The 19508-nt window shown below is 42.0% G+C and overlaps 2 protein-coding genes and 1 pseudogene across 8 annotated transcripts; all 3 read left to right on the top strand.

Moving 5' to 3' along the window:
* Positions 1 to 493: 493 nt before the first annotated feature.
* On the top strand, positions 494 to 3980 carry LOC311250736 (peroxiredoxin-like 2A; annotated as a pseudogene). The gene is made up of 5 exons (XR_014624932.1): positions 494 to 906; positions 1049 to 1140; positions 2151 to 2291; positions 2494 to 2658; positions 3423 to 3980. The product of XR_014624932.1 is annotated as a peroxiredoxin-like 2A (transcript).
* Positions 3981 to 5326: 1346 nt separating this feature from the next.
* Positions 5327 to 7178, top strand: LOC311250638 (peroxiredoxin-like 2A; the record flags this gene model as incomplete). Its single annotated transcript, XM_084342495.1, has 3 exons — positions 5327 to 5491; positions 5694 to 5858; positions 6621 to 7178. Coding segments are annotated over 3 exons (414 nt in total), but the record flags the coding sequence as incomplete, so codon positions are not given.
* A 1205-nt stretch (positions 7179 to 8383) lies between these two features.
* Positions 8384 to 19385, top strand: LOC311250832 (PDZ domain-containing protein 7-like). 6 transcript variants are annotated; one of them, XM_084342914.1, is made up of 18 exons: positions 8384 to 8428; positions 9077 to 9157; positions 9242 to 9538; positions 10119 to 10256; positions 10339 to 10513; positions 10587 to 10763; positions 10856 to 11003; positions 12610 to 12670; positions 12783 to 12960; positions 13321 to 13547; positions 13632 to 13796; positions 15241 to 15356; positions 15527 to 15618; positions 16241 to 16332; positions 16444 to 16515; positions 16617 to 17213; positions 18101 to 18201; positions 18366 to 19385. In XM_084342914.1, the coding sequence occupies exons 3-18, from the start codon at positions 9376 to 9378 to the stop codon at positions 18507 to 18509; spliced, it is 2646 nt and encodes an 881-aa protein (XP_084199040.1). In that variant the 5' UTR covers positions 8384 to 8428; positions 9077 to 9157; positions 9242 to 9375; the 3' UTR covers positions 18510 to 19385. The 6 variants fall into 6 exon arrangements, with proteins under 6 accessions (XP_084199040.1, XP_084199037.1, XP_084199038.1 ...); XM_084342911.1 differs by having other exon boundaries at positions 8413 to 8564; positions 9313 to 9538; XM_084342912.1 differs by having other exon boundaries at positions 8413 to 8564; positions 9255 to 9538.
* The last annotated feature ends 123 nt before the right edge of the window (positions 19386 to 19508 follow it).

Below are 19508 nucleotides of genomic sequence, written 5' to 3'. Positions count from 1 at the left end.
TTCAGTTTATTTCTGTAACTCTTATTTTCTCATTTAATCGATTAGTGAATGTTTTCCAAAGCCCAAGATGACGTCCTCAAATCTCTTCTTTTGTCCACAACCCAAACATACTCAGCTTACTGTCACAGAAGAAGAAGAAGAAACCTGAACATACTCACATTTAAGAAGCTGGAATCTGAGAATTTTGACTTTTCAATCATCTAAATAGTTGAAACTAAACTATTTATTCAGTTTATTTCTGTAACCGTCTCTAAATTGTGTGTCTGATTAAACTCCATCAGAGCAGGCAAAGCGTGAAATTGTGTCAAAGGTTTTAGTTGTGATGGTTCATGTGACTAACTTCCAGCAAAATGAGCTCATATAAGAAAAATCCGCTTAATTTGGAAATAAGGGAACACATTACAACACTCTTCATTGTGTAAGCCTGCAGCCTTCTTGGTGAATGACGCTGCAGATTTCTTCCTCCTCAGTGACCTTTGAACTGAAGGAGGAGGACGGTCGCTGGTGCGTAATGACTTTCTGGTCATGTTTCTATCTGCGGTTGTCTCCTCATTGCTTCTCTTGATGACGGCAGATCAGACTCAGCTGCGTGCACTCAAGTCTTCTGATCAGTATCTCGGTTTAAAAAAGAGGTTTGGCTTTGGGAAACACTGGGAGGATCAAGTTTAGCAGGAATTTAAATGCGCTTCCAGCTGCGGTGCGTCAGAGGAGTTGTTGTGTTTGGAAACAGCATGTGGTAAAGGGGACAGAGAAGAGAAATAATGGAGCTGGTACTCAACGCTGTGTCTACTGTCGGCGGCCTCATCGCTGGTTTCACGAATTATATCACTGATATGTTTCTGACTCCACCGCTCACAGCCACTCTCAGGTACCTGGAGGAGACTGATCTGAAAACGTTGACAAGAGGTAAGTCACAGCTTGTTTTGAACCACAAAAGAGCTTCTGCGTGTTAATGCTTCTAATACTGTGGGTGTGTTGAACTGAAAGGAGCCATTGTTTAGTCGCTGCTCAACGGTTTTTAACCCTTTTGCCTCGTTTCATAACTCAGAAAAACAAACCCTGAAAGCTAAAGGTCTGTGGAGGAACTCTGGAGCTGTCATCATGGCAGTGAGGAGACCTGGATGATTCTTGTGCAGAGAGGTAATCAGGTCATACAATCACAGCTCAGTGTCTTTGTGGGACAAGTGACTGGTTTCATGAAAGGGGACATTTAAAGGTGCACTGTGTAGTTTTGGGGGGGAGACTTTGTTTATATTTGTTGTGGCGGACCCTGCCACCTTTCTAGCTTCAAACTGTTCAAACTTGTTTATTCAGTTATGGAAAAAATATTTCTGAGAGTTTGAATTTCTTCTCCCAACCGAGTCGACCAATATGTTTTTTTTTTCTGTTTTTTCAACTGATATTTGGTGTCAAAATGTAGAATGACCAATCACAAGTACAATTTACTAAAGTACTGTAAGTTCAATTTTTTAAGGTATTTTATTTGCGTATTTCCATTTTCTGCCATTTTATACGTCCTCACGCAACATTTTTTTATGCCTTTAGTTAAAGGGGCACTATGTAGTTTTTGGAAAAGAAATTCAAACTCTGAATCTTAATATTTACAAAATTAATGTGTAAGTAAAACGGTATGAAATCCTTTTTAAGATCAGTTTTTTTTTTTATTAGTTTATACAGTCATGAAAATGGATCATCAAGAGTTTTCTTGTGGGCGGGACACTGAGTGAGACAACAAGAGTGGTGACTAGATACGGCAATTAGAGAAAAAATCCACCAATGCTGATATATGGAAAAATGCCTAATATTGATGCTGATAATCGGCCTGTCCCTGTTGTTTGTTTGTTTTTTAAAAAGCCTTTTAACATCCCTTTTTATTCCTTGAGGTCCCCTTAAAGTGTAAAGTCATGTTATTCCACAATATCTGGTTTGAGGCTACTGGATCCCTGAAATATTCACACCCTAAACACACGTTTGTCTTTTCTTTTGCATAATTTTATAAATGATTACCCCAAAATCAATCCTGGAAAAACAAGATCAATTTAAAAAAGGCAATCCATACAAAGTTTGAAACAGAACCTTCACAATTATGTAAAAAATACAACTAATATCAAAACGCATCTTGAAATTGTTTATGCTGTCATTGTCTGCAGGAGGCTGCAGAGCTGTCCTCTCTGAAACCCCAGCTGGACGAGCTCGGGGTCCCTCTGTACGCTGTGGTGAAGGAGGACGTCGGCACCGAGGTCCAGAACTTCCGCCCGTTCTTCAAGGGGGAGATCTTCTTGGATGAGAAGGTGGACTGTTGTTTTTCTGTAATGAATCGGTATATTGTGTGGTCGCTGTCCCTCCTGATACTGAGGTTTTCTAAGAAGAGCTAGATTTAGCCAATTTTCCAGCATCACTTCTTCTTAAACGAAGTCATTCAGGATCCGTGTAAAATCGGTTTAAGTCTGAATGAATGAGTCACGGCCTCTGGTTTGTCTGCTTGCTTTACAGAGACGTTTTTATGGACCCCGTGAGAGGAAGATGGGTCTGCTGGGGTTCCTGCGTGTCGGGGTGTGGATGAGCGGCCTGAGGGCCTTTAGGAACGGATTCATGGGAAATGTGTTTGGAGAGGGCTTCGTCCTCGGCGGGGTCTTCGTCATTGGAAAAGGAGAGCAGGTAAAAGCCTCTATGGTCACGGTGACTAGAATTATTCCAACACTAACGATCAGTCATTCATGTTTTACATCACAAATTATGTCACAGAGGAGTAAATAATGAAATAATCACACATGGAGCTGTTTAATGGGGTTCGACCAATATGTACTTTTCATGGTTAATACTGATAATTTAGTTATCCAGGAGTCCGATTGTATTATTTGGAATGTAATTAAGTACAATTTACTCAAGTACTGTCCTGCAATTTTGAGGTACTTTACTGTTTATTTTCATTGCCAATTCATCTGTCCCATTTAATTGGTTAGTTGTTTGGCTTTTAAAATGTTGATCAGCGTTTCCCAAAGCCCAAGATGACGTCCTCACATGTCTTATTTTGTCCACAACCCGAAAATGTTGTCAGAGGAGGAAAGAAACCAGAAAATATTCACATTTAAGAAGCTGAACTGAGATGTTTTACTTTGTTTTCTTAAGAAATGACTCCAACAGGATAATTGATTTATCTAAATAGTCTGCAATTGATTTAATAGTTGACAACTAATTGATTAATCGTTGCAGCTCTGAAAATGAGTTCTGCCTTTTATCAGCTGCAACATTAAAGTGATGGACGCATTAATGCATCAAGAATTTTAATCCAACAATTTAAGTCTATTTTTTTTTTCCATGGTCCCGTTAATCTGAAAAATGCTGAATATCAGATCTGACAATCGTTCTATTTTTTCTGTTTAATCTGAAGCAATATTGTTTGTTTTTCTATCGTCCTGCAGGGAATTCTTCTGGAGCACAGAGAGATTGAATTTGGAGATAAAGTCAATGCTGAAGATGTCATCCGAGCCGCCAGAAGAATTTAACAAGAACTTCATTCCCTCCAGATGAACTAATGCTTTCAGTGCATAACAATCTCATATCTGTAAAAATCATGTTCCTGAGCAGTTCATCACTTTGACCATCTGACACCTTTCAGAAGACAGAAAAAGTTTAGGACCAAATACACAACTGACATATAAAACTGATCACATAAATGTTGCAGTGGAGAGTTTGTGTGGCAGATTTAATGTTAATTGTCTGTGTGAGAAAATAATCTTTTGTAAATGCACATTGTGAGTTTGTTGGTGTTCTGGTCTCAGGGAGAGCCGGGATGCATTTTGGAGTATGACTGTGCTGTACGAGGTTCTGAGTGTTTTAATGATGGTCCGTCTTTAAACTCAGGAGAGGGAGCGGACCTGATATCCAACACTCGGCTACCTGTGTTACTCTGTGATACCTCGTGTGTTATCCTGGAAGCCAAGAAACCTTTGACCAATAAAACAAGGCTTTGTGCTCTACAGGTGTTTTTATTCACTACATGGAAAAGTTTGATCAGAGTCTTTGTGTCCTGCAGTGGCTTCTTTCACATTTAGTATAAGTGGATCTCTCGTCCCATCCTCACAAAACCAGACACGTTTTGGCGTGTTGGCGTTACAGTGACTGGGACTGTTTGACGTATTTTGACATTTTGTGTTCAGCATGAATAACATTTGGCTCTCATTGGATGCTTTCATACGTCTGAAACAGCCATGGAAACGGATCAGTATCTTTTGTTTTTAACTCTGTGTGAATAGTAACACTAAAAGTTCATTCTTGACCAGTTGACTGCTTTTTATGAAGCTTGTGAAGATGAGTTTACTTCCTCTGCTCCCTCCAGTTCTGTCCTTCATCCAGAGGGGGGAGCTGTTGAATCAGTGACATGTGGCTCTTGTGGTCACACTGATGGCTGCAGTGATCCTCACCAACACTAACTTGTTCCTCACAAAGTCGTCCCAGGTCTCTCTGGAGGAGCTGAACTCCACTGATCTTCAGACAAAAACAAGAGGGGAACAAAATAAAACTAAAATATAAATGCTGCAGTTTGAATTTCTTCTCCCAACCGAGTCGACCAATATGTTTTTTTTTCTGTTTTTTCAACTGATATTTGGTGTCAAAATGTAGAATGACCAATCACAAGTACAATTTACTAAAGTACTGTAAGTTCAATTTTTTAAGGTATTTTATTTGCGTATTTCCATTTTCTGCCATTTTATACGTCCTCACGCAACATTTTTTTATGCCTTTAGTTAAAGGGGCACTATGTAGCTTTTGGAAAAGAGATTCAAACTCTGAATCTTAATATTTACAATATTAATGTGTAAGTAAAACGGTATGAAATCCTTTTAAGATCAGTTTTTTTTTTTATTAGTTTATACAGTCATGAAAATGGATCATTAAGAGTTTTCTTGTGGGCGGGACACTGAGTGAGACAACAAGAGTGGTGACTAGATACGGCAATTAGAGAAAAAATCCACCAATGCTGATATATGGAAAAATGCCTAATATTGGTGCTGATAATCGGCCTGTCCCTGTTGTTTGTTTGTTTTTTAAAAAGCCTTTTAACGTCCCTTTTATTCCTTGAGGTCCCCTTAAAGTGTAAAGTCATGTTATTCCACAATATCTGGTTTGAGGCTACTGGATCCATGAAATATTCACACCCTAAACACACGTTTGTCTTTTCTTCTGCATAATTTTATAAATGATTACCCCAAAATCAATCCTGGAAAAACAAGATCAATTAAAAAAGGCAATCCATACAAAGTTTGAAACAGAACCTTCACAATTATGTAAAAAATACAACTAATATCAAAACGCATCTTGAAATTGTTTATGCTGTCATTGTCTGCAGGAGGCTGCAGAGCTGTCCTCTCTGAAACCCCAGCTGGACGAGCTCGGGGTCCCTCTGTACGCTGTGGTGAAGGAGGACGTCGGCACCGAGGTCCAGAACTTCCGCCCGTTCTTCAAGGGGGAGATCTTCTTGGATGAGAAGGTGGACTGTTGTTTTTCTGTAATGAATCGGTATATTGTGTGGTCGCTGTCCCTCCTGATACTGAGGTTTCCTAAGAAGAGCTAGATTTAGCCAATTTTCCAGCATCACTTCTTCTTAAACGAAGTCATTCAGGATCCGTGTAAAATTGGTTTAAGTCTGAATGAATGAGTCACGGCCTCTGGTTTGTCTGCTTGTTTTACAGAGACGTTTTTATGGACCCCGTGAGAGGAAGATGGGTCTGCTGGGGTTCCTGCGTGTCGGGGTGTGGATGAGCGGCCTGAGGGCCTTTAGGAACGGATTCATGGGAAACGTGTTTGGAGAGGGCTTCGTCCTCGGCGGGGTCTTCGTCATTGGAAAAGGAGAGCAGGTAAAAGCCTCTACGGTCACGGTGACCAGAATTATTCCAACACTAACGATCAGTCATTCATGTTTTACATCACAAATTATGTCACAGAGGAGTAAATAATGAAATAATCACACATGGAGCTGTTTAATGGGGTTCGACCAATATGTACTTTTCATGGTTAATACTGATAATTTAGTTATCCAGGAGTCCGATTGTATTATTTGGAATGTAATTAAGTACAATTTACTCAAGTACTGTCCTGCAATTTTGAGGTACTTTACTGTTTATTTTCATTGCCAATTAATCCGTCCCATTTAATTGATTAGTTGTTTGGCTTTTAAAATGTTGATCAGCGTTTCCCAAAGCCCAAGATGACGTCCTCACATGTCTTATTTTGTCCACAACCCGAAAATGTTGTCAGAGGAGGAAAGAAACCAGAAAATATTCACATTTAAGAAGCTGAACTGAGATGTTTTACTTTGTTTTCTTAAGAAATGACTCCAACAGGATAATTGATTTATCTAAATAGTCTGCAATTGATTTAATAGTTGACAACTAATTGATTAATCGTTGCAGCTCTGAAAATGAGTTCTGCCTTTTATCAGCTGCAACATTAAAGTGATGGACGCATTAATGCATCAAGAATTTTAATCCAACAATTTAAGTCTATTTTTTTTCCGCGGTCCTGTTAATCTGAAAAATGCTGAATATCAGATCTGACAATCGTTCTATTCTTTCTGTTTAATCTGAAGCAATATTGTTTGTTTTCCTATCGTCCTGCAGGGAATACTTCTGGAGCACAGAGAGATTGAATTTGGAGATAAAGTCAACGCTGAAGATGTCATCCGAGCCGCCAGAAGAATTTAACAAGAACTTCATTCCCTCCAGATGATCTAATGCTTTCAGTGCATAACAATCTCATATCTGTAAAAATCACATTCCTGAGCAGTTCATCACTTTGACCATCTGACACCTTTCAGAACACAGAAAAAGTTTAGGACCAAATACACAACTGACATATAAAACTGATCACATAAATGTTGCAGTGGAGAGTTTGTGTGGCAGATTTAATGTTAATTGTCTGTGTGAGAAAATAATCTTTTGTAAATGCACATTGTGAGTTTGTTGGTGTTCTGGTCTCAGGGAGAACCGGGATGCATTTTGGAGTATGACTGTGCTGTACGAGGTTCTGAGTGTTTTAATGATGGTCCGTCTTTAAACTCAGGAGAGGGAGCGGACCTGATATCCAACACTCGGCTACCTGTGTTACTCTGTGATACCTCGTGTGTTATCCTGGAAGCCAAGAAACCTTTGACCAATAAAACAAGGCATTGTGCTCTACAGGTGTTTTTATTCACTACATGGAAAAGTTTGATCAGAGTCTTTGTGTCCTGCAGTGGCTTCTTTCACATTTAGTAGAAGTGGATCTCTCGTCCCATCCTCACAAAACCAGACACGTTTTGGCGTGTTGGCGTTACAGTGACTGGGACTGTTTGACGTATTTTGACATTTTGTGTTCAGCATGAATAACATTTGGCTCTCATTGGATGCTTTCATACGTCTGAAACAGCCATGGAAACAGATCAGTATCTTTTGTTTTTAACTCTGTGTGAATAGTAACACTAAAAGTTCATTCTTGACCAGTTGACTGCTTTTTATGAAGCTTGTGAAGATGAGTTTACTTCCTCTGCTCCCTCCAGTTCTGTCCTTCATCCAGAGGGGGGAGCTGTTGAATCAGTGACATGTGGCTCTTGTGGTCACACTGATGGCTGCAGTGATCCTCACCAACACTAACTTGTTCCTCACAAAGTCGTCCCAGGTCTCTCTGGAGGAGCTGAACTCCACTGATCTTCAGACAAAAACAAGAGGGGAACAAAATAAAACTAAAATATAAATGCTGCAGTTTGAATTTCATTCTTGATCTTGGAAACAGTCTCACCACATGGTCCAGTCCCAATAGCTGTTCTGATGCCTATATCAAAACAGGTCTAGCCTTTAAAAGTTATATTCTCACTCATTCATTTGTTAAATCTGGAGACAAAGCTGATCTTTCTTCCATCATGAATGCCACAAATGAAAATGTTTTTTTTTTTAAAGCCAATACATTTGAGAATATCTTCAAACACAAATGAGATTTAAGTCTGTGATTTTATTGCTGAGAATTTCAGAGAAGCAAAGTATTTTTTATATATCTCCTTCATGTCGTCATTGCCATTTATTGGTCTGTTTAAAAGTTTTGTTTTGTTGCTGTTGATGTTGGTTTAGGAGACAGACCTGATGCTGAAAAACCAACTCAAACCAAACTGTTACAATAATAGATAAATAAAAATAAATGCTTTAATTAAATCATCTAATTAATGTTAATTAATGTCACAGTGTTGTACTGAATTAAAAAGTTATTGCTGTTTGTTGCATCAGTATCTGATGTACACAAAGTTGACTTAATGCCAGATTATTGGCGTATCTCTTGTCCAATCAAATGCTCTCAATTTACTACATTCCAGCCAATAGCGATGGGCGAGGGGCGGGGCTTCTGTCAGAGGACTATCCCAGACAGGTGCGTTGGATCTTTTTGCACAACATGGACTCAGGTAGGCTAACGAGCCGACTTAGCTTCATTAATTGAGAGAAAATGGGATGAATTCAACCTTATTCGCGGTCGCCTGTCAGTTTATGTTTCTCTCAGTAGCCTGCATGTTGTCTGTTTGAGCGGAATGTAAACGTGTGGTGAGTATTTTAGTAGTTTTTTTGTGCGTTTCTCTGTTATTTTAATGCGAAAAAGTCTACGTGTGTGTTCACAGAAGTGTCAGACATCGTTGCCGAATAAACCCTTAAGTTGCGCAGTAATTAAAACACTTCATTTTAACTAAATTAAATCTTATGTTTGTGTCGATAATCGCACGCTGACGTTAAATGTCGCCTTTTGACGCCGCGCTTCGTCGCGTCGCTGTCCGGGGTGCTGGAGCCCTGTGAGACGCTCGGGGGGGAACCCCAAGGCGACGACATGACGACACACTGTTATCACGGGTTAGGTTTAGTGACATGTAACCATGGTATCAACACCATGTGACGTCATGCCTCTAAGTGGGTCAAGTCTGATCTAAATAAACCTATTAAATCCTGTTTCTGACCTCACCTGGAGTTACAAATACGTCACCTGTTGGCCTTTCTGTTAATGAAGCGTGAGTTGTGTGTTAATGCTTTGCTGTGTTTGTGTTTTTTTGTTGTTGTCCTGTGAGGCTCAGACAGGTGAGAGAGATGCATCATGGGCAGGAATGGACCAACGAGTCAGCCGTCATGTCACAAAGCAGCCTGCGTCGGTGAGTTAACGGATCGTGCTTCCATCTCACTCAAGCTGCTAAACATCGACAACATCTCAATGCGGTTTTGTGAACGTAACGTAGTGTCAGTATGCAGGGAACACAGCGGACACACTGCCTGAGGATCCCCTTCCTTCTGCTGTATGCTGCTGTAGGCTCCTCCACCCGGAGCTGAGCCCCCGGTGGAGCGTGAGTGAAAGGGGACCCCGGCAGCCTCCATGGCTCACTCGTCAGACCCGTCCCGCAGGGAGAAGACCCCCGGGACTCAGGGGTCACACACGGCTACACGCAACCTCTTACGGAAGAAGGAGCAGCGCCGGCGTGGAATCCGATCCTCCTCACCCATGGGCCGGGTCATCCTCATCAACTCTCCTGTGGATGGTGAGGAGGTTGTTGGGCTGCCTGCTGCTTGTGTCGCGCTTCATTTAGAGGGTTTCTTTTAGAAATGTAGGGGAAAAAGCAAAGTTTAGACCCATTTAGTTACACAAGTCCTGCATTATACTGACCTGAGCAGTGGTCCACAACCTTTTTGTCTTATTAAACACGTAAAACTTTTCACTCCACTGAATAATATGCCTTTCCTGGCTTCAGTCTCCTCTACCATTGCCGTGATCTCACCTTCCTAAACATCTGATATGTCTATGAAACTTTCCGGTATTATTATCTCTGCTGCTGCTGGCGTGCTTACTGACCCCTGATCCTATCACATCCCCACACCGGCCCTACGCTGCCTCTACCATTCACGTGCGTGTAGTGAGTTAATTCCTGAGGATGTGCACATCCAGCGCCCAATATCCAGGACACGCAAGGCAGTCGTCATACTGTACTTAAGCAAATGTCACCTGACGACCCTCCTGATGGACGTGTTGCTCCAACGATAGTGAGCGACTGCTGTATTATAAATTGTCAAACAAGAATGAAGAGACAGACTTATTGACACGGCATCCATGTGGTATTTTAGGTGGGGATGACTGCGAGGACCTCCACACGATCACAGTGGATAAAAGTGTGGACGGCAAGCTGGGCTTCAGCGTGCGTGGAGGCTCAGAGCACGGCCTCAGCATCTTTGTCAGTAAGGTGGAGGACGACAGCACAGCAGGTAAACTAACGTGTTACTACTTGAAAACAACGCGGCACCGTGATGATGTCTTGTTATAGTGATCATGTGCTCTTGTTCACAGAGGAGGCCGGCCTGCTGGTAGGTGATAAACTGGTGGAGGTGAATGGTATCAGCCTGGAGAGCATCACCATGAGCAGCGCTGTGAAGGTCCTGACGGGCAACAACAGGCTGAGGATGGTGGTGAGACGTGTCGGCAAAGTGCCCGGCATCCGCTACTCCAAGGAGAAGACTACCTGGTGAGAAAGAACGAATCCTTTTGATATTAACCCGCAAAAATGTAGGACTCTGACTGACTGGAAAATCCTCCAGGGTGGACTTGATACACAGGCGGATGGTGGTGGAGGAGAGCGGACGGACACCTTCAGAGACGAGCTCAGGAAGCGCCCTCCAAAGGATCGTCCACCTTTACACCACCTCAGACGACTACTGTCTGGGCTTCAACATCCGTGGGGGAAAGGAGTTTGGTCTGGGCATCTACGTCTCTAAGTACGTACCTCTGCCGTGGAAAACCTGATGTTTTTGTTCATTTATCTCCACCACTTTACGACATGTATTGAGCTGCTGTCTTGTTGTCTCAGACTGGATCCTGGTGGTCTGGCTGAGCAGAATGGGATCAAGATGGGGGACCAGATCCTGGCTGCCAATGGAGTGAGCTTTGAGGACATCAGCCACAGCAGTGCCGTGGAGGTGCTGAAGAGCCACACACATGTGATGCTGACCATCAAGGTGAGAGCGGAGATGAACAGCGTTGTTAAAGGAGTCTCACGGCCTGAGGAAAGAAGCTGCTCTGTAGTCTGGTGGTACGGCAGCAGATACTTCTGTACCTTTTGTCAGATGGCTGTAGGATGAGCAGACTGTGGCTGGAGCAGGTGTTGTCTTTTAGTATCTTTGAGCTCTGTGCAGACACCTCACTACACCGGTGTCACTGATGCTCTGTAGATGGTACCAGTGATGTTCTGGACGGTTTTAATCAGCCGCTGTAGAGCCCTCCTGTCCTGAGCGGTGATGAACCGTGCCAGTTTGTGATGTTTCCAGTCAGGATGATTTCCACTGCTCCTCTGTAAAAGACAAAAGAGTCTTTGTGGTGATGTGTGTTGACCAAGATAGGTTCTCAGTGATGTAGACAGTTTGTGTCTTTGCCTCCTTTTTTCTAAATTCAACAATCAGCTCTGAAAGTTTCCGTCTCATGAATCTTCTTCATGAGTCTGACCTTGTTGTCTGCTTTAGGTGGATCAGCCTGTAATCATTTACAGACGATTTTTTTTTTTCCCCTGCTGTAAATATATTCAGGAGCTATTTGTCATTTTCTGGTCCTTTTTGGCAGAAAACCCACATTAAGTGGCACGGATGCTGCATGATTGTAAGAATATCCACAAAAAACATTTGTATTTATTGTACTGTATATTTTCATCTCTCCTGGATTTGGTCTCTCTACTTTAGAGTTTATTTACTTTCCTATAAGGTCTTTAAATTAATGATTGCACATTTTAGTTGTGTGATTTCCTCAGGTTTCATATTTGCCTCATTTCTTTCAGGAAATACTGACATAACTGTAAATATCTGGAATAATTAAGTGCTTTTCTGAATTGTATTTCTCTCTTAGTGTTTGTTTTTCTTTTTTTTAACACTGCTGAAGAGACAGCATGACAAGAAAACATCTTGGAAGTAAAATTAATCCACTTTGATGGAAAGATATTAGAAAATCCAGTGTGTATAATACTTGTGTTGGGATGTTTGGAGCTGAAGTATCGTGTTCCATATCGAGTCTTTGTTATTAGAAAGCATGCCGGTGAACTGGTTAACTTTCTGACCCGTTTCCTACCTTTCATCTTTAATTCACTCGCACACACGTAAAAACCAAACACAAACTACCCCGAGCCACGCGTCGCTGCACAGCGGATACAGCGGCGGTTTGTGTGGCAGGGCCGACAGCTGGCACGCAGTCGTAATATTCCTCGCTCACTTTACTTGTCGGAGCTTGGGTTTCGCGCTGTGAAAAATAGCCAGGCTGTGTGCATTATTCACCAGGCAGCCGGGATCAGGTGCTGATCAAAGCTTAGAGCCGTGCTCTGTGTGTGTTTTGTCTCGGGACGCCTCGCTTTCTCCCCGTGGAAACTGAAACATGTACAAGAGTTAGAAAGCATCGCAGCTATCAGAGGTGACTGTGAAGTGAAGAGGGGAAATGTTTCTGTTCGAGGAGGAGGAGGAGGAGTTTGTTTTTGGATCTCTGTGTGCGTCTAGGGTTACTCTTTATCAAATATAGCGATCCCATAAAAGTTTCAAGGTCTCTACTGTATCTCTCATTTGCATATCTGTGGCCATCTCTTCACAGGAAGCAGGACGATACCCTGCTTATAAGGAGATGGTGGCAGAATACAGGTGGCTCAATAAGCGTATGTATCTAAAGTTTCATGTGAGCCTTTCTGTTTGTGTTTCTGTCTGTGTGAGGCTCAGTGACCAGCTTCAATCCAACTGAGTTAGATGATCTCTTGTGCTCTTCCTCAGTGGCCAACGGTACTCAGAAGTCTTCCTCCCAGGGCTCAGACTCCAACTCCTCGGCCTCGTCTCTGTCGTCTGGGACTCCCGTCAGCTCTCTGAGCGGCCTGTCGCAGGTCATGTTCCCTCCCAGCATGCCGTTTGGTTCAGACATGGTGGATGTTTGCATCTCGACTGAGGACCAGAGGTCAGGATCAGCTTGGTGATTCAATAAGAAAGACCAGAAAAACAAAGACCAGACTGATAATATTTTATAAAACTTTTTACTTGCGCTAGGCTCTTAAAGGGACAGTCCACCCTAGAATTAAAAAATACTTTCCCTTTTACCTGTAGTGGGTAGTTGGGATTGTAGGACAGGACATCCCAAAGCGTCAGTTTCTGCCAAGATGGGAATGAGACTCAAAAATGAACTTTTCTTACAAATAACACCTTTAAAATGTGTATATATATATACACAACAAGCTGAGCGGCTCACACCACCTAATCTACACTGCACTACAGGTAACTGGACTAGACAAGACATGATCATGGTGTTTTGTTTGTTCAGGTCTGAGTCGGAGCGAACTGAGACCGCCATCCAGACGGACCTTCCTTCTCAGAGGACGGGTGCAGAGACCACCCGCAGCCTGGGACGAACCACTCTGCTCAGAGACACCATGATCCGGGCAGAGGAGGCCGGGGGGAGGAGGGAGAACACGAAGACCGCCGTGCTGCTGGCTCTCAGCAGGCCGAGCCGACCCATCAGCAGGTCCCAGAGCCAAGTCACCGTGGCAGGTGAGGCGAGGAGAGAGCGGGGGCATCAAAAGACGGCTCAGTTGAAATGAAAACAATGACGTATTGTTTGCTGTCCAATCGCAGAGATCAAGCAGAAGAAGGAGAAGAAGCAGAAAGGGAAGGACCCAGAGGAGAAGAGCACCCTGCAGCGCTCAAAGACCTTCGTCAACTTGCTGTTCAGGGGTGGACGCAAGAGGGACGCCTCCAGAGGACGCTCCAAGTCCCCGTCCACAGACAAGGGTCGCAAAGGTAGAGGCAATTTTGAATGTTAGTATTTATAATGTAACTAGAAAAATTGTATTTCCTGCGAAAATACAGTGTGAATGCTGATGGCTGAAGTGATTTTGCAAAATCTGCTGAATGTACTGGAAAACACTTGCCTGATGCATTAAAAATGCATGAAACTATGAGAATGAATGGTCAAGAATTTGCAGAAAAAGCTGATTTTTTCAAAAGCTGAAAAGGCAGAAAGGCTGAAAAGTAATAGGTTGAAAGAGCTTAAAAAGCTGAAGATTTTGATAGTTGAACGGTTTCTATAGCTGAACATGAAGCTGAATATTTTAAAAAGCTGAAAAGGTTGAAAAGCTGAAAAGTACAAGGTTGAAACAGCTTAAAAAGCTGAACATTTTGATAGTTGAAGAGTTTCTCGAGCTGAAGATGAAGCTGAATACTTGAAAAGGCTGAAAAGGTTAAAAAGCTGAACATTTTGATAGTTGAAGAGTTTCTATAGCTGAACATAAAGCTGAATATTTGAAAAAGCTGAAAAGGATGAAAAGCTGAAAAGGTTGAAAAAGCTGAAAAGGTTGAAAAGCTGAAAAGGTTGAAAAAGCTGAAAAGGTTGAAAAGCTGAAAGTAATAGGCTGAAAGAGCTTAAAAAGCTGAACAGTTTGATAGTTGAACGGTTTCTATAGCTGAACCTGAAGCTGAATACTTGAAAAAGCTGAAATACAGAAAGCTGAATATTTAAAAAAGCTGAAAAGGTTGAAAAGCTGAAAAGTACAAGTTTGAAAGAGCTTAAAAAGCTGAATATTTTAATAGCTGAACGGTTTCTATAGCTGAACATGAAGCTGAATACTTGAAAAAGCTGTAGAGGCAGAAAGCTGAATATTTGAGAGCTTAAAAAGTTGAAAAGCTGAAAAGTACAAGGTTGAAAGAGCTTAAAAAGCTTAAGATTTTGATAGTTGAATGGTTTCTATGGCTGAACATAAAGCTGAATATTTGAAAAAGCTGAAAAGGGTGAAAAGCTGAAAGTAATAGGCTGAAAGAGCTTAAAAAGCTGAACAGTTTGATAGTTGAACGGTTTCTATAGCTGAACGTATGCTGAAGTAGTAGCAGAGTGAAATTTGAGAAATTCCCCACAAGGATGATTGGGGAAAATTTTGCAGAAAAGGCTGAATATTTCCAAAAGTATAATAGATAGAAATGCCAAATTGACACGCCATCATGTCCTTAATGAGCTGAACATTTTGATAGTTGAATGGTTTCTGTAGCACAAAATTTGAAGGAGTAGAAGAGAGCCGAAAAACGTACGGAAGAAGAATAATAATAATAATAATAATAATAAATTCCAGAAGAACAATAGTGTGAATGCTTTGAAGCATTCACACTAATAAAAGCTGAAGTCTGTCAGACTGCAGAGATGGTATTTATGGTTCAGCAGACAAACACTGATTCTCCTCTGTGACGTTCACAGATGGACGACAGGTCAGCGTGATGCCAAATTCAGAGATGCTCGGCGTGGTGGAGGACATGGCCCGCAGGCTGCTGACTGAGGAGGAGGTGGCTGCTGTGATGAAGTCCTGTCGAAGGGTGAGAAGCTTTTCTGTGTGGTAACGTTGACGTGTGAACGACCCATGAAAGCGTTTGTGTTTACAGAATGAATCACACAATAATTCACAACGTATTTCACATCAGCTCTGAGTTTAGGTCGTGATGAACTGGACACTGAATGACTGATTTTTGCCGTTACTCTTTACCAGTACATAGCGGAGCGGTCAGTGGAGAACTTGATACGCCACCTGCTGGTCGTGCTGGACAGACCTGAAAAGCTGCTGCTGCTGAGGGAAGTCAGGTAAGAAGGAGAGCGATGACTACTTCACTCAGATACGGGACTAAAGTAGAAATGTGAGGTACTATTTCCTTTTTCACTTTCTACTTCTCTTTTTTCACTATCTTCTGAGTTTTTACAAACCAAACAGTCACAATTGATTAATGGAGAAAGTAATCAGCAGAGTAATCCATGATTAAAATAACTTACATACAATATAATTCCCTCAACTAACTACAAATCCTGCTTTAAGTAATAATAATCTAATGATATAACATGAAATATAAACATTAATTTACTCCTTAGCCTACTTGTGTTAAAGTAATGTTAAGGTAAACCATGATCTGAAGTTTGTGATAATCACAGGACAGTTACTTCATGTCAAGCTGACATTGGTGCTAGAATAAACAGAATAATGTGGATTTCCATCATGAAGATTTCTGTAATAACTGTGAATAAACTCTGCTGAGTCTCCTCTTTAGCAGCTCGTGTCTCAACACAAATGCTGCCAGAAGGGGATTAAGTGTTTTTCAGGATAATCTTCTCAAATCCAAATGCTCCACAAAAAGACACTGATGACTCATTAAAAATGTTTTATAATCTATCACGAGACTGAAAATGACTCAGCGTGTTTCTTGTCCGTCAGGATGCTGCTCCCTCCCTCTGATTTGAGTTTGTTCAACAACACGGTGACCCCCATCGAAGTCGAGGCCTACGACATCCTCAAGTATCGCTCAGGTGCGTGTGATACATGTCGGGATCAGAAACTATAAGAACTGTAACAAACATTCAACACAAATCAGCTCTGAACAGTCGTGGTTACACTCTCTTCTCTTCTCTGTATTGTAGTCAAAACTCCTCCTCTTCGCTCTCCTACATCTGGTCGAGCACCCAAACGGCGTCTCATCACTCCGATCCCAGGTCAGCACCTTTCATGTCCCTTTGGTTTTATGTTTAATATGCTCTGAAAACAGATCTTTGATCTTTCCGTGTCCTGGTGTTTCTGTGGTGTTTTGGTCCAGATTACAGGGGAGGCTTTGAGCTCCACAATGCTGAGGAGGTGGAGAAGGAGAGCCACCTGCTGGAGGAGCTGGAGAAGCTCAGTCTGTCTGGGCCCCGGGGGTCCAGGGAGAGGCCCCACACCTCCAGGTCCTTCACCCCGCTGCTGGACATACCAGTGGATGGATACACTGAGCCCAGAGACCTCAGATCCCCCTCCTCCAGCGCCATGCTTCCAAACTGGCTGCTGGCCAGCAACGACGACCCCCGCCCTCGCCTCCGCACAGACATCGGGACCATCCGCTCCGTCCACTTTGACGAAGTTTCACTGCACTCGACCGCAGACCGAGGAAGGACCGCGTCCAGAAACGGACACTCCAAAAGCAAAAAGGATAAAAGTGGAGAGAGGAGTAAAGACGGTGTGTTCACGCTGCAGAGTGCTGCTCGCAGGAGTCGGCCGCTGCTGTCGCAGGTGTTCGGTTCAAGTCCGGATCAACCGGCGGGGAGCGAACAGATGAACGGACATCAGGCCGCAGCAGAGAACGGACTCAACGGCTCCGAGCCTGTACAGGAGTACAAGCTCAAAACCGTCAGCATCTCCAAGACCAAACAGTCGCTGGGTAAATGAGTTTGATTAGGTCTGACTGAATGTCTGAAAAACCAGAATCATGTTATAGTTATCATCGTATAAAGGGTCAGTTCACCCAAATCACTAAAATCTTTACATTTTCCAACTTACCACGAGAGATATTTCAACATTGGAAGAAACTTTCAACTGGTTATGAAACATCTCCATTTAATAAAGATGCCTCTATATGACCTACATAAACAAACATCAGCGAGGAGACTACTTCTGTGTAATTATTACAGTTACTCTTAATGCCCGTCACCGGGTCGGATCCAACTGACTTTTAATTAATATTTTATGTTGGCTGTGCTAACGAGCTTTATCTTGTTGCTGGCTTATTATTATGAAGACTGTAGCTGTATGGTAACACAATTATGTCCACAGAGAATCAAGTTTCTTGTACAGAAGCTGCTTTAACATGTAAAAAAGTTGTTTTGTTTTTATCTGAGATTTCTGCCTCCATCCCAAAATAATCACTTCAGTATAATATTTCATCTGGGGGTGGTGTTTACAGCTTTGAAAAATGAAATTTAAAAATATCAACGGCTGAAAACAATGTCCCGATTTTTCAGAACAGACCACAGAACTGGAACACTAGGAACAAAACATATATATATATATATAGATCATAATAAACTTTATTTATATGGCACTTTTCATAACACAGTTCAGAAGAAACCAAAAACCAAACTCATCATAAAACACACATCAGAATATAAAATGGCAGGAGTGGGGATCAGGGAAACTGTTTATAAGGAAATATATTCTTTTGTATTTGTATTTCTCTGTGAGCATCATTAATAAAATTTGCAGCAGAAAAGTCAGAGACTAATTTAAAATACACGACTGACCTCGACTCGTGTTGTTTGAACGTTTCAGGCATCAGCATATCTGGAGGGATGGAGTCCAAGGTTCAGCCGGTGGTGAAGATCGAGAAGATCTTTCCTGGAGGAGCCGCCTCCACGTGTGAAGTGCTCAAGGTGAGACGACGTTCACAAGATTAAATTTAAGACCTTTTAAAGACCACGTAGAATGTGATTTAATACCTCAGGCTATCGTAACATCCAAAGTATTCATGTATTGACCTGCAGACGTCCTGTTGACACACACAAAAGTAGAGTTTGCTCTGTGATTGTTTCCTCAGGCTGGATTTGAGTTGGTGTCTGTGGACGGAGTCTCTCTGCAGGGAGTTACCCACCTGCACGCCGTCGACATCATCAGAAAAGCCTTCAGCAACAAGGCCAAAGACCCCATGGTGTTTGTGGTCAAAGTCCCCAAAAACCTTTGAAAAGAAGACTGAACACTGAGACGGAAAACTCCAGCCCAAACAGTCTGATGAGCTCTGAGGTCATTTTGCCATTCATGTTAAAGTTGGTTAATTAGGAGCGAGGACGTGGACGCTGGTGACTGAGAAACAAACATGGCCTCAGGCAGCAGATCACAGGACTTCAGAACCAGATGACGGAAGATGTGAAACGATGTTGTCACAAAAATACCCGAAGTAATCCCACATTTAATGAACTTTGTGTCCTCAGAGCCTGAAATCATGAAACAATGGTGCTCCTGATGCCTTAAAATGTCACTTATCACAACCCAGGAGCCAACGCCTGTCAAGAACATGACTTCTTTGTACATTTTGTGTCGTTTTAACATTTTATCCTCCCAAAAACAAGTAAATGTGTCATTGATCAGGAGTGTATGTCGCTACTTCTGATGACAAACTGTAACCTGAGTGCCTTTAAAAGCCCTGTGGACTGAACGTTTACACTCAACAAAGGATAGAAAGGCAGCACTTTTGTCTTTGCTCCTTTTTTTTGTACACTTAATTTCTTCATATTCACTCACAAGGATTTTTGAACAAATTTGGGCTCAAATCTGAGAGAAATAATTATTTTGTGTGCTTAAAAATGTCTTAAATCTTTTACTTAAATTTGTCAAAAACAGGAACAAAAACAGGAGTGTTGTGTTGAAGTCTGAACGCTGACCAGCAGAGGGCAGACACGAGCTGTTCAGAAACATTTCTGCTCCTGCTGAAGGAAACAAACCTTCACAGCATCGCCTGAATGTAAACACGATGAGAACAGCCCAGATAAAACTGTTGTTGTCCTTACTGAATACTGACAAAAATAAACTTGTTTACTCTTACTTACATCTGCAAACACTCTCTGATGCTGTTTTATATATTTCCTGGTGGTTCACTGGCAGAGGAGGCGTAGTGTGGATGCATTCTTGAAAAATAACATCATTAAACACTAATTTCTGGTGGTAATGCATTACTCGACATAGT

This window comes from Pagrus pagrus (genome assembly GCF_965226575.1).
Source record: "Pagrus pagrus genome assembly, chromosome: 21".
Taxonomy (NCBI): domain Eukaryota; kingdom Metazoa; phylum Chordata; class Actinopteri; order Spariformes; family Sparidae; genus Pagrus; species Pagrus pagrus.
The sequence above is the reverse complement of the archived record's forward strand: the minus strand, read 5'-3'. Positions and strand labels throughout refer to the sequence as shown.